This window comes from Homarus americanus, unplaced genomic scaffold, assembly GCF_018991925.1.
Source record: "Homarus americanus isolate GMGI-L3 unplaced genomic scaffold, GMGI_Hamer_2.0 scaffold24277, whole genome shotgun sequence".
Taxonomy (NCBI): Eukaryota; Metazoa; Arthropoda; class Malacostraca; order Decapoda; family Nephropidae; genus Homarus; species Homarus americanus.
Window position 1 is genome coordinate 268,574 of NW_024750697.1, and position 15,767 is coordinate 284,340.

General features: G+C 38.7%; 1 protein-coding gene across 3 annotated transcripts in view; it reads left to right on the plus strand.

The window, feature by feature from the left end:
• Nucleotides 1–15,767, plus strand: part of LOC121854148 (enhancer of mRNA-decapping protein 4-like) — a 64,489-nt gene that overhangs the window by 18,201 nt on the left and 30,521 nt on the right. For all 3 annotated transcript variants that reach the window (XM_042348574.1, XM_042348576.1, XM_042348575.1), the window contains exons 6-12: nt 1,732–1,917; nt 4,167–4,282; nt 5,959–6,157; nt 10,225–10,483; nt 10,982–11,170; nt 12,974–13,170; nt 15,277–15,381. In XM_042348574.1, coding sequence (XP_042204508.1) covers nt 1,732–1,917; nt 4,167–4,282; nt 5,959–6,157; nt 10,225–10,483; nt 10,982–11,170; nt 12,974–13,170; nt 15,277–15,381 — 1,251 coding nt within the window. The remainder of the gene's footprint in view (nt 1–1,731; nt 1,918–4,166; nt 4,283–5,958; nt 6,158–10,224; nt 10,484–10,981; nt 11,171–12,973; nt 13,171–15,276; nt 15,382–15,767) is intronic.

Here is a 15,767-nt window from a genome sequence, read left to right on the forward strand (position 1 = left end):
TAGGTTCTCAAATTTTGCGAGTTTTTAATTCGACGTTTTTAATTTGGACACAAAAAAAAATCACTGCGCAATTTAAAATTTCGACGGCGAAAACTCGAATTTCGACGGGTTTGAGCGGCCCGCCAAAGTTCAGACATGCACAATTGTGTAAACAGCGTCATTTGTCGATGCACAAAACATTCATTATTGTTTATAACTGAATGTCTTTTTGATTGAATTAATGTTAATGTGTGCAAAATGAACAATACAATTCATTAATAATACGTGGAATATTAAAACACACGAGGAGACGAGACGGTATTGTTTTCGTTAATGATTACAAAACCAGTGACTGATTGGTTCTACATATAAAACTGAAGAAAATAAGACCCTGGTTGTAGCTGTAGTAAACTTAATATGGTTGTTTTAAGTAATGTTATTTAATGTTAATAAATGGAACAATGGAAGTAGCTAACCATTAATGGTAAAAAAAAAGTGAGATCGCGTATGTAAGTGAGCACATGTGTAAACATGTCATTACTCTACATAAGAATATGAAACCAACACTTATTTAATGTTCATCATATATTTTAATTAATGTTTCTGAATTTAAAACAAAACTTCTACCCACCAGTGGTGGTAAAGTTGAAAACATAAAGACAGCCAATGTTGCTGTGTGTGTTTTTACTCTGATGACGAGTTGCCAAGCCGTCAGGTTCAACTCTAGCTGAAGCTGTAGAACATAAGAACTTTTCTGTGTTGTTTTTAGTTTTTATTTAACTTTATCTGTGTTATTTTCGTTGCTTTATTACAGGAAGTAATTCGCCAAAAAATTAGGTTAAGTAAGGCCAAATTTAGCCAAACTAAAATCGTTCTGGACCACAGGAGTTTCCGGACCACAGAATGCCGGACTAGAGAGGTACAACCTGTATTATTATTATTATTGCTATTGCTATTGTTACTATTATTATTATTACAGTATTATTATTATTATTATTATTTTTATATTTTTATTTAATATTTTTTATTATTTATTAATTTTTATAATTTTTTATTATTATTAGTAGTAGTAGTAGTAGTATTATATTTTTATTTAATATTTTTTATTATTTATTAATTTTTATTTTTTATAATTATTATTATTATGATTATATTTTTATTTAATATTTTTTATTATTTATTAATTTTTATAATTTATTATTATTATTATTATTATTATTATTATTATTATTATTATTATTATTACTATTATTATTACTGTTATTATTACTGTTATTATTGTTGTTATTATTATTATTATTATTATTATTATTATTATTATTATTATTATTATTATTATTATTATTATTATTATTATTATTATATTTTTGCCCCCCAGTCCATGGTGTGGATCATTGACCTCTGCCCGGGTGGGCTATTCCTGTAAAAAAAAGGAAACAATCTTTGTCCTGGGCTTCCCTACCCTCTTCTTTATATTGGTATATGAAGAACAGCATCTTAATCAATGTATATGTTGCTTTAAATCTACAAATGATGTACCTGATGCAAAAGCTGTTAAGATCACTGGTTAGACTTGTCACTAGCCACATCCCCTAGCCCTCTCCCTACCAATCTGAGCTGTGAGCTGTTGTGGTTATTTTTCAACCCCTAATGTTTACTCATTGCATTTAATATGAATTAATTATGATTAGTTCTTGTGTTAGAAGATGATAATATTGTTGCCTGGTACAGTGTACTGTAATGTGATTTCAGGCAGAAATATGGAATGTGGGTGTTGTTCTACAAGAATACGGTGGTGGACAGTTACGTCGAGATCAAGTAGTTGCTGGTTACCAGCTTATGGAACAACATTCTGCACCCATCACTGATGCTGCCTTCAGTCCAGATGGTACTGCCCTGGCAACAGCTGCACTTGATGGCTACGTAAAATTTTTTCAGGTACTTGTATTTTATATTTTTTATATTTCTCTCCAGTTCTGTATTTATAATGTCATGTATTACAAACTTCTAGTCAACAGTTTAAGGTTTACTCAGAGCCTCCAAGGAATACTTAATGAATTCTCTAAGTAAGATGTAAACTAGAAATTCCTCTCGTGAACAAAATAGTTTGTTCCCAGTAAATTTAAGTATGAGAAAAGTAATATAGTTGTAAGTAGTTCTTAAATACCAGATATGGGGAGGGTAGTTAAACATGCATCTACAGTTTTTTTCTTATAATTACAGGTAATCTTAACTCTAATGTACTGTACTGTTAGCTGGTTCACTGGCAAGAGCATGCAAGTCACATAATGGAGTACACTAGTATCACCTCAGTCTTTAAGTAGCACATAAGGCTAAAAGTGTCACTTACAGTCGCCGCAAAAGAAAGTTGACATTGTGTTCACCTTGAGATTTGGAGGAGAATAAAAACTAAAAACATGACTTACATGACTTTTATTACAGTATTTACCTCATATTTAGTATTTGGTCATGTTGCCTTTCGTTTTCAATACCATCTGCAGTCGTTTTGGCATTGATTGGGCGAGATTGGCAAAGTAGGAGACGTTCATGTTGACCCACAACTTTATCAGCTCCTCCTGCAGGTCCTTGATGTTGCTGGGTCTGGCCTCTTGAATCTTGTTTTTCATCACGTTCCAAGCGTTTTCGATTGGGTTTAAGTCGGGGGAGTTGCCAGGCCACTCTAACACATCAATTTCATTGTCACTGAGGAACTTTGTGACTATTTTTGACTTGTGGGCAGGGGCACCATCATGCATGAAATGATGACATTGATGGATTGGCCAAAACGGTAGCATATGGTCCCTTAACACCTCGATATAATTAGTTCCCTTCATCGTGACATTCTTGGGAAGGCCGTACAGACCTCCCCTGCCCTCACAACCACTAAAAGTACCCCACACCATCACACTATCTGGATGCTTCACTGTCTTGACGGTGTACTTTGGAGAGCACCACGACACATTCTTGGGCCGACGCACGATCTTCGAGGCACCCCTTACCAGCCTAAAGGTGCTTTCATCACTAAACATCACCTTCTTCCAGTCGTCTGATGTCCAGTGCTGGTATTTCTTGCAGAAATTAATCCTCTTCTTCTTCATAGCCTTGGTGAGAAGAGGCTTCTTAGCTGCGCGCTGAGTCGGTAAACTGAGGTCTTTCTGGAGACGATGTTGTACGGTCCTGATTGCCACATGTTTGAGGAGGTCTGGGTGCTTTTTCTTCAGTGTAGAAGCTGTTACAGCAGGATCAGACATCACTTCACGCTTCAGGATGTTGTCTGTCCTTATTGAAGTCTTCCTAACTGCCCCAGATCCCACTTTCCTCTTCGGTATAGCTCCGGGTGGTAATGGCGCTGCTGCGTGTTTGAGGTTGTAAATGGCTTGCCTTGAAACTTATAAGTCTGCAGCTACACGTATCACACACATCCCCAGTTCTAATTGGGTTAAAGCCCGAGCTTTTTCATGTAGTGTGAGCTTGTTGCGACCCATTCTGTTCAGTTTGGGTGGAGATATAGGCTCTCAAAGTTGGCGCACGTGTGAAGAATGGCGGGTGGCGGAGCTACGTATATTTGCACCTCTCTCTATCAGAGCGCGAGGCTCACTGATGCGAGCGGCCTTGGTGGCTGGAGGTGCGTGGGAGGCGGTTACGTGATCACAAGCTCCTCCCACTTTTGTTAGCCCGGGAATGCAATTAAAATCTTTACTCTGCACGCCGTGTAAAGATTTCATTTGCGCCAAAAATGTAAAGATTTCTTTTGCGGCCTTAAGGTAGCAGACACTAGGCAGAGACGTTATGAGCAGTCCACACACAGGCTGTTGAAAGGAGGAGGATGAGAGCAGGAACAGGCTGACAGGGCCTTATATGGGAAAATCAAGGACTATTAATGTCACATTTCGGAAAAGCGATTTTGATTGGGTGGTATATGTGACACTTTCTCATGGTTGAGCTTCCTGATGGGGAGAGAGGGAGGATGCTGGGCAATTACTTGTTGGCAATCTTTTCTCAGCAATATGTGGTGGTGGTATGTGTGTAGGAATGTGGTACTGTATGTGTGTGTAGGATTGTAGTACTGTATGTGTATAGGACTGTGGTACTGTATGTGTGTAGGACTGTGGTACTGTATGTGTAGGACTGTGGTACTGTATGTGTAGGACTGTGGCATATTTTTCTAATTTTACAATTGTTTTCAGGTGTACATGGCTGATGAAGAGAAATCACCCCGCTGCTTACATCAGTGGAACCCACATGATGGCAAACCCCTTTCAGCTCTTTTCTTCCTTGATAATCATAAGCATCACAGCCCAGAGTAAGATATATCTCGCATTATTTTCTCTCTGTTTCTGCCTCTGTCTCTCACTGTCTGTTTCTGTCTCTCTCACTGTCTTTCTGTCTATGTCTCTGAAACTGTTTATTTTTTTATATATAAACAATATGAGTAACAGGAGATACTATTATCTCAACTGTTAATCAACTCCAGTGTGACGAATAACTTCTGTTACCCAAATTGTCACGGTTACTTGGAGTACACTTGACTAACTGTAAACTTGTCACCTTAGACTGGTCCTAGACTGGGTTCTCTTAAGCTGTGCATCTAATATACTATAGGAATAGCCGTGTGTCTGTCTGTCTGTTCTGGGCAGCCAAAACGGCACAATCGTTTTTTATCAAACCTGGTGGAAAAATCGCAAAAAACTCGTAGAGTGGAACAAACCTGGTCCCATGTCGATGGTTTCTTTAGGAAGGCATTAATTAACCATTTTATTTACGATGGAAAATGATGCAATTCTACGGACTTGGCGCACCCTAATTAACCATGCAAGTCTTCGGACTTGGCGCACCCTCATTCGCTGTACGCTGTCACGAGCGTTCAAACTTTCACCGGGCACGAAGGGCCCGCGATCACTTATTGCCAACTATGTAACAATATCTTCTTTGTAACAGTATAACACAGTAATGGGGAGAATCAAATATATTCTCTAACTGTGTATCCATTGGGTGACTGTTACTGTTGTATAACAGTTACTTGTGAAATTGTCATATATGTAACAACCTTCCTGGGTTTTCACCACTTGTAACAATCACTTGTGAAGCACCTTACCTTATATTCTAGACATACTAAAATATAGATCAAATTTTATTGGATCTTCTGTAGTGAAATCCAATATGTCCTTTGGTTTTATTTATTATAAATGGTTTCTATGTACACTTTCGAAATGGATTATCACCGTAACGTAATCACTGTAGCTATGAGTGTTAAATGAGGTCGGAGGCTATGTTAAAGTAGCTCTGTTAAATATGTCTGATTGATGTGAGAGTGGGAGTGATAGTGAGTAGAGACTGCTCGGGGGAGAACGGAATATATCCCACATCCTTTAGGTGGCCAGAGAGCCCGCTACAACCCCCCCCCCCCACCCTCTCTCTCTCTCTCTCTCGTAAGTTCTTAATGAGTATGGGTGGGTGGGTGGGTGGGTCAACTGGTGCTTCCCTGCATCTAGAAGGTTTTCGAACAGTTTCAATATACCTGTATTCGAAAATGAAACCCATTGCCATAATTGAATATTTTGGTTATGAGATTTGAATTAATATAAATTGAAACTGCAGTGTGTGAATCTGTGATAAACAACAACTACCTGTATGGTATTAGGATATATTGATGTAAATATAAGAAAATAAATATAGGAATTTCTTGTGCTATTTTCCACACTTGAAGGGGTGGTAACCCAAGGCAAAAATATTACTAACTTATCTGGGGTCATGACAGTGACAGAGTGATTGGCTCTTGGAGTCCCAGCATGATAAGGGATTGAACCTGTGTATTATGGATAATGAGTACAAAGCATTATTAAGTGGAGTGCCTTCCAACTGAAAACAAGAATTGTTAGCAAGAAATAGGTGATTCATTTGTAATTGCTTGCAATATTTCTTGATTGTTTTATTTATATAATAATTTATTGATTTTATTTATTTATATATTTTTTTCAGTGTACAGTTTTGGAAGTATGCAGTAACTGGTGCATGCAACAATTCAGAACTCCGTGTTTGGTCGTGTGAATCGTGGCAATGTCACCAGACTCTTCGTTTTGTCCCAGCCCCAGAAGCCCCTCCACAGACCTCCCTCACATTTAAGGCCGCTATGGATCCTTCAGCAAATTTCCTCTTGCTCTCTGATATACACAGACGGGTATGTTTCCACCACCTCATTTTATCCCCACCTTCAGAATAACTGAGTCATTAAGAATTTTTTTATTTTATTTTTTTTTTTACATATGTTAAGACTTGGGAACCTTGAAGAATCTTCATGCGCAGCTCAGGAAGCTTCCATAACAGTGATGGGCAACTAGGGTAAGTGAGGGGGGCCTCAAGAGTGGCCCTCCGACACCTCAATGGGCTGCATGAGTGACCCTCCATCATTTCAGTATGGATGGGTTGCAGGGTGAGAGCTTTAGACTTGAAGTGAGGAACACCTGAGGTGGAAGATGCTGGTGTGCAAGAGTGATGACTGTGGCATCATTGGCTTCTGCTTTGGCTTGAAGAACTTAGTGATGGGCACCTAATGTGCCCTCTATCACTTTTCTATGTAGAGGGGTCTGTAGCACTGAATACCATTCTGCACCAAACATTTCTCATCGCACTCCAGTTCAGGCTTGGCTCATGTTCAGAGAAACTAGCAAGTGCATCATCAATTACGGAGAGGTTAAACTGCAACAGGTTCAGTAATGAGGAACATGACAAGTTCCTCTGACTCGACTTCCTCCTCTTCCATCCCTCATCTCTGTTCCAGTTTCTTGAGGTCCTGGTCAACCTTCTTGAACCCAGCCTGGTGCGACAAGGCCACAATGTTGCACTAAATCTTACCCATCTTTTCGAATCCATTGAAGCCATGCACACACTTAGGCTACACTTCATGCCACACACCATTCGGTGTTGATTTTTTCACCTCATTCCACGATACACCGATGTTGTTGATCACCTTGATATTATAGTTGCGCCCAAACTCCTTGCAGATAATATGCCCTGAAGGTGGCAATGACACCGTGATCCATGAGTTAGGTGGTGTTGGGTTGGAAGGAGAAACAGCCTCTCAATGTTGTCAGCCCAACCCTCCATGGTGGCTGGGTGCAAAGGCACATTATCCAGGATCGGGAGAAATTTGTCGGAGATGTTTTTACTGTCGGCATACTCCATGAGCCGGTTGGAAAGATAGCCAACCATGTAGCTTTGGTACAGCACAGTGGTCACCCATGCCTTGGAGTTGAGTGCTAAGTGACAGTAAGATGGGAAGATGTAACCCTTCAGTTCTCTGGGGTTCTCGGCATGGTAGACGAGCATTGGTTTGAGTTTCAGGTCACCCTCAGCGTTACCGCCCAGCAGTAGAGTGAGATGGTTCTTGGCTGCCTTGAACCCTAATGCTGTCTTTTCCTCCTTGGTAACGAATTTTCTGGAAGGTATTATCATCCAGAACAGGTCCGTTTCATCATGAGGACTTGCTAGAGGGTGTATCATTTATCCTCAATCCTTGCCTTTAGGAGTTCTGTGAAGGCCTGAGCCTCACTCACCTCATCAGCATTGGCTGCTTCACCCGTCAGACTAAGGGTTGCAAAGGCATGGAAAGTTTCCGGGAGTTTGGGAACTTTTCCTGGAAATTTTCTGAGAATGTTTAATCCCAATGCCCCGGTTGACATTCAGGGATGCACGCCTTTTCGCGCCATTGGTTGAATGCCCAGCGCGTGTTATTAGGTTCCAGCATGACTATTTGGTGGTCACGCCACACGCAGGGTAGCGTGGGTGGGCTCAGTGCGGTTAGTACGCATTAGCCTGTCGCCATGGAGAGTCTTCTCTCAACCTGGCGACAGACTGCGTGTGTCACCGAGCTCTTTTTGTGAAAAATGATGCAAATAAAATAAATTCTAAATGAATTATTTATAGGAAATAAGTATTTTGATCAGTAACTATATGCATTATTGGCCATCCTGGACACAAAGGCAAGCAGAAAATGGCCGCTAAGTGTGTAGTGACCACTAGCTCTCCTTCAAAACAACACTGTCCCCTTATCTCCCTGGCCACTGTGGCCTCAGGTACGTTTCTAGAGGGTCAATATATAGTTTTTCTAACCTTTTTTATTGTTTTTTTTAAAAGGTTAAAAATTATTACCCCTTGTATTGGAAAAGTTGATTGTTCTCGATTTACCCCCGTGTGGGGGACGCGGCCAGCTGCACCCTAGCCCGGGGCATGTGGGTTATGGCCTGGGAATTTTGTAACGCTTTGGAATTTTCATATATTTGTCTATTTTTACAGATTTTGAGCACATCAAACTATATATTGAACCAAACTTTATTCAATAAAGTGTCATGCATAGTTACTGAATATTAATTCCTAAATCTCCAGGTGCAAGTACGGTAACAATTAATTTCAGACATCCTCTAAATCAGTTACATGCTACTGTAGTTTTGAAATAAGCACAATTTCTGAGAGATGATTTTATTGAAAATATCAAGTAACACAGTTTGTATCGTAGTAACATTGAAATATTTGCGAAATATTTGCATTTAGTCTTATTAAATACCTACTGTATATCGTACTCACATAACATGTAACTGTCATTAGTATCTTTTTAAATACTGAAATGGAGGTTAGTAATTGTACTGTATTTACATGTAACTTGAAGATGATGACAGAAGGCATAATTATAGGGAAATGTACAGAAAGATTAAACAAATGAACCAGAAAAAAGGAAATAAATGGGGTGGGACTTTTAAAACCAAAGACAATAAGATCCTGTTTGAGGCAGAAGAAGTAAACAAAAGATAGACAGTACAGCTGCTCCCCGACTTATGACGGGGTTAGAGACCCAAATCCAGGTCGTAAGTTGAAATGGTTGTAAGTCGAAAATGCAAAAATACATAGAAAATCTAAAATGAAATACAGTACAGTAAAAGTAATCAATAATGAAGAATGGATAGTGTGACTGTGCACTTACCTTTAATGTAGTCAGCTGAATACACACGGGGCCTCAATAATTTTCTAATTATACATGGAGACAACATTAACTGGAAGAAGCAGAGGAGGAGACAGGGCTGGGTGGGTCATCAATGCCACTTTCTTCAGACAGGTTAATGTACAGGGTAAACTTGCTGGTTGGAAGTATTAGATCATCTGTTGGGAGTGAAGAGGCAGCTGTGGTGGGGCGTGAGGAGACAGCAGTGGGGGACTTCTTAAAATATATGTCCAATTTAGACTGCACAGTTTGCTTTTTCTTTTCATTATAAATCTCCCTGTAGCAAGCAAGTGCATCTTGGACCATTCTGTTTACTTTGGCAAAACACTCAACATTTTGATCCATTCCGTCAAACATTTGCATCCCCTTATTAATTGTAGCAAATGCCTCTGCCATTTGCTTTACTGAAAAATTTTTGGGGGGTGCAGGTTCTTCTTCTACATTTAGACTCTCTTCTTCCTCTGCATTTTTCTGTGCCTCCAGTTCAATAAGATCCTCATTACTTAGCTCTTCTGCTACACTTTCAACCAACTGCTCAACATCTTCATTATCAATTTCTAACTCCACCTGTTTACCCAACTCCACTATCTTGTTACTAAGCTCAGAAATTACTTCATCTTCATTAAATCCTCTAAAACTGTTCACATATCTTCTCAGGACTTTTGTCCATATTCCATTCATGCACTGACCTGTAACCTCATCCCATGCTGCACTAATGTTCTTTATACATTTCAAAATGTCGTAGTCCTTCCAAAACTCTCTGAGCGTTTTCTCACCTTCAGTAGCAGCAACAGCCTGAGCGAAGGTTGTACGTAAATAATTCGCTTTAAAAGCAGCAATAGCACCTTGATCCATGGGTTGGATGATAGAGGTAGTGTAAGGTGGAATGTAGACTACCTTAACATTAGGGTACATGTCGTCCAGGTGTGGTGGGCGTCCCGGAGCATTATCCAAAATTAACAAAATCTTGAATGCAATCCCTTGTTGCAGACAATACTCCTTGGCTTGTGGAATGAAACAATCCTCAAACAGTACTGGGGTCATCTAAGCTTTCTTGTTACTTTTCATTCAACTGTACATTAAAATGAACTTTCTCCATATAAATATTATAGGCTTAGTTTTGTAAATAGCATTTTTCAAGTCCATGTGCTGGAGTTGTTATTCCTGTTTGTGGTGAGGATCTAAATCACCATTATTGATAGTCTAGTTCTCTTAATAGTTAGATGTTGAAAATATTTTACTTCGTTTTTCAGGTTATGTATGTAATTGTGGTATACCAAGATGGCATAAGTGGTAGTGGATGTGGAGGAGGCACTAGTGGACTGACTGGTGCTGGCGGAACCTTCCTTATGAAGAATGGGGGCGGTGGAGGTGGTATTGCTCGACTAGTGTCGGTGTCTGAACTACCTGTCCAGTACCCTACTCTGTCTCTGTCTATAACAGATGCAGCCTGGAAACCCTATAAACGGTGGAAGCATGATCATGCCCATGACCACTCCCAGAATGCACACGGTAAGGGACCAGATTTTAACTTCATCTGTCAAGGTTTTAATCAGGTATTTTAAGGTTAATTACAAGGTAAGTTTGGGACTTACTGCAAAGATGTCATCGAATCCTTACAAGCAGCTGTGGTGTACAGGTTCTCTCAAATTGTGCTAATGCATAGAGCAAGAAAGTTGGAATTTTAATTTTAAGTAAACCACTTACAGTATGTTGAATAAGTGGAGCAGCTACCGTAAATGGGTACAGCAATCATCTCCTGTCGTGAGGGTTGCTGGTTTGTACCCTGGCTACCCTTAGCTCACTCAGCTGTGAATGGGTAACTCCCAAAACCTTATTACCATGGCAACATTTGATCAGTTTTGGTCACTGACTTTGTCATATAATAGCATTTTTAGGATATATCTATTGTTTATTACCAAGAGGCGCTCTGCAGCACAGTACTTGGTGTATTGTGATGTTGTGTGCTATAGATTTCATTGTGTTTCACCTCACTTTTTTAATCTTCAGATGATGATGACGATGATGATAATGATGGTGGAGACAATGTTGATGTTGTGGATGGTGTTGTGATGCGATGTGTTCTGATTAACACCAAGTCCCTACAAGAAGCAACTTTAAGATTTCAGCCTGCCACCCCACTTACTGGACACTCAAATATTGGCTCCCTGGACCTTAGTGCATCTCAAGATTCAATTGGTAAGGTGAAATTAAGTACTGTATACAGTTATAGTAGTCAACCAAAAGAATAAAACATGATACTGTACATTATTCTCCACTTATGGGATCATCATCAGTCACCTTTAGTCCTTACCCTTCTTGAGTATTGTCATCCTGTTACTCTTACTTATTTCCCTCAGCTGACAACCTGCAAGTCTTTATATTTAGAGCTAGCCATCTCTATCACACAATTAAGCTATATTAAACCTAAGATGTATTTCCTATCTCTTGAACAGTAAGTAACATTATCTTCTCAAGGACTCTCTTATCATAATTTTGTACATTCCTTAGCCTATCACAGTGTTAGAAGAAAAAATATGATCAGTGCTCACCAAAGAAATCATTCTCCCATCCTTTTAGTTCCATTTACAACACATGTTATGCATTTCATCCCTATTCCAAAGAAGTTGTATTTAGTCCAACTTTTATCGGTATTCACTTCCTTTAGTCCTTGCATTTCTCATTTTTCTGTCCACACACATCTTACAACACGTTAAAGAATAAGGTATACACTCGCCTCTTATTACACGGTTAAATCATATATCATTGTTTCTTTCTCTTATCCACGGGGTGTTAGGAAGTGTAAGTAAAGTATGGGCATTAGTCCACCCGGGCACAGGTCACATTTAATGACTCGTATCAAGGCCTGGAGGGTGAAAATACTGTATAATAAAATGATAATATTGATGATAATAATACAATAACAATAAAATAAATAAAATTAAATAACAATTATAATAAAAGAAAATATTAATAGTACTTATAATAAAGAGCCATAAATAAATACAAAAATTAAAAAGTATCAAGCGTGAGAAACAATATACTGTATGTAAGGTTTTTTTATTTTTTATTTAATTTTATTTTATTTTTTTATTTTATTTTTTTATTTTTTACTGGGATTAGCCCACCCAGGCACAGGTCACTCACCCACATGAGGACCTTGGGGGGGGGATGTAATAATAATAATTCATAATAAAAATAATAATGATAATAGTTATAATAATAGTAATAATAATAATAATAATAATAATAATAATAATAAAGACATTAAAAAAAAGGGATCAAGAGTGAGAAACAATGTATGTATGTTGTGTTGCCAAAGTAAGGGAAACCAATTGCTACCCTGCAATTGTGTGCAAATGAGGCAAAAGGTCAGATCATCAACCTGGGAGTTGGTCACAATTTTTGTGGTCCCATATGGCAGCAGGGTCCACCATTAGACAACACATTATGCTTCCAATATCTTCCCAGGCGGTAGTACCTCCCTGTTTGATAGCTGGCTAGGAATTAGATCAATGATGTGTGATTGGTTATACATGGCTACTAAAAGCCCTCCTGTCTCAAAAGGACCACTGTTGGACCTGGTCTCCCCCTTGTAAGGGTTGGGAATGGGTGACTAGTTTACCCATTAGGGATAAAATCTTGGCCCTAATTGAATATGTATGATTTTCTTAGGATATTGAACACCCCAGTTGGTACAGTATTGTGTATTACAAATAGCTGCCAGGCTTTTCCAGTGAGAGGGATATCAGGATCAACACTCCAATTCTTTTCCAGACTACTTGGGCTGATGAAGATTTTTTTCATGTAACTAAGAAATATTTGACCTGCCTTAGTTTTATTATCTGAGGTTAATTTCAATAGTTGTTGAAATACAGTGAGCAGTGTATATCTCACCAATGGTTCCTCACTGGTGGTAATGGTTGCCAAGATCCATTCAGGAAAGTAAAATATACGTTTCTTGGATTCCATCTTAAATTTAATGCTTTTATTTTGTTACAGTGGTGCGTGATGGTCTGACAGATCTGAGTATGAGCTTAAGTACATCAGTGTCAGAGGTAGAAGGAACAGTGAGCGGTGATGGTGGGGGGGTAGAAGAACAGCCACCACCACCACCTCTACCCGATGCCCTGACTTCTCCACAGAGTTCCAGTCTCTCATCACAGCACAGCACTCTGCAGACACCAACTGGCTCTCAGGTATATGGCAAACCTTGTCTGATCTTACTTTTTAATAAATTGTGTAATTTTCACATTGTCCAATGTCATACTTTCTTGGTAGTATTCATTTGACAGAGGGGGTAAGTTTCTCCTTGTTGGAGTTTTGTCTCAGTTGACTATTTCAACCTCCAATATGTTTCAGTATGTTAATGCGTGTGTCATGGCTTTTGCAAAATTTAAACATTTCCAAATTGATGATCAGTTACATCCCTTATTAACACTGTAGAACCAACACACTGATGTGACAATGAAGTGTATTAGTGAGTTAACCACATTGATTTTATTTATTTATTTTTTTACGAGGATTAGCCCACCAGGGCACAGGTCACTGACCCACAACGGGTCCTGGAGGGCAAAAATATAATAATAATAATAATAATAATAATAATAATAATAAATAATAAAAATAAATTATAAAAATAAATAATAAATAGAAAGTAGAATAAAAAATAATAAAATAGTACTGAACCATAAATACACAAATGAAAAAAAAAATCAAGTCTGAGAAGCGATATATTACTGTACTGTATGTAAAACACAAGATGCTAGGTCACGGGTACTGGGTGAGTGCAAACAAAGGGAGACGAGACGCCACTGGGGGGTGGGGTGACTTGTAGCGCTGCGGGAAAAGGCTCGCATGCTAGCCACCCGAGCCACCAGCTGCTTACCGCGAATCACAAACCTGCGAATGGCAAGGGTCTATTGTATGTACATTTATAATGGAATAAGGTTCATATTAGAATCACCTGAAATAATGAAGGTATAAAGATGATGTACATTATAAATATTTTCATTTAGTGTAAACAAAAACTTTGTGCTCTATTCCCCCTTACGTATAGAAATAATTATTTAAATAAATGTGATTAATCATAAAACTGTTTGTAGATAATTAATTTACAATGCTATGCAACAAACTCCACCTTTTTATCTCTAATAACAAACTTGCTATGATTCATTATGTACAATTATCTCTCGTATGGTGCAGTCAAGTGCGGTGAGGTGAGTACTATACGGCTAGACCCCGAGCGCCTTGCCAAAGAGCACCTCCCAGAACCCATGAGTGTTTAAAGTCCATCCACCCATCAACCTTCTCAAGCCAAGGTTAAATAACAAATCATATCTTACAAGCCAAAATATTCCATTCTGTTTTCCAGTATCACTTTAACTCCATTCAGACATACTGTAGTGAAAAAGGTTTCCTATCTATAACATAGCTGAGACTTTCCTTTTTTACAATTAAACTCTCTAATTTGAGGCTTGAGAAGGCTTGTAATGGATCTATGGGAGACTACTTATGAGTTTCAACACTGGATCAACACCATCAATGCCATCATGGTGTACAAGTAATTTTTATGTCACTGTACAAAACACAACAACCTGCTTTTACTGCAATCTAAGCAAAACTACCAAAGAAAAGCAAGCAGCGAACGTCAACGAGCACTGTGGTGTTTCAGGACAAATAGGTTTATCGTAGTTGTATGCAGTTTAGCGCAGTTACAGTGAGATGGATGAAACTTACTTGACCTTGACTATATATCTATGCCATCTCCTCAACACATCCACACCATCTCAACACATCCACACCATCTCCAATACACATCCACTTCATCTCAAACAACACAACCTGGGAGGTCACACAAGCCATGTATGTCAGGACTTAAGACCCTTCCTGAATCTTTGTGTGCAGCCCAGGAGACTTCTAAACATTTCGCGGAGACACGCTTCTCCGTCCATTTGGGATAGTGAACAAGATGGATGGAAAAGTTTCAAGAACCGACCCCCTGCCTTAGATAAAGGGGTCTGAGCTGGCGAGAGTTACTGTACAGTATATACAGTACTGGTATGTTGTTAATGATGTTGATTAAAGTACAGGTATCTTTTGAATAAAGGGTCAATAGCTTTAAATTGTTTATACTGTATAACATTCAAGGCTGATGTTAAAGAATTTTCCATTTTCTCCCTTAAACTTTGTGTCTAAGTATAGAGCACGAGCCATTGTTTCCCTTACTATTTTTTTACAGAGATTAGCCCACCTGCTTTCTGTGAGTTTTGGGTTAGAAAATTAATTGTTACAATTTATTTCAGCCAGCAATGAACCTCCTGACACCTGACTCATTCAGCTCTCCACGTAAGCCTGAGGATTCTGATCACGCTGAAGATGGTAGTGAAGACGGGTCCATCCCAAACAAGGTACTGTAGGTTGGCAATGTCATAGTACCTGTATTAAAATATCTTTATATAAAATGGACATATTTTTACAAGAGAAAGTTATTTATGTGAAATAGAAGAGCAGAATGAGATAATGTACAAGGGGTGTGTGGTAAAAGTACAGTAGGAATTTATTTATTTATTTTTATTATTTTTTTTTTTAGGGTAGGGCTTAGCAAAAATCATAGGGCCAAGCCATAAAAATGATGGTGATAGAAGCAAAGGGAGTGTGAAGTGTTATGATTGTAGACATGATGGTGATAGAAGCAAAGGGAGTGTGGAGTGTTATGATTGTAGACATGATGGTGATAGAAGTAAGAGGAGTGTGGAGTGTTATGATTGTAGACGTGATGGTGATAGAAGTAAGG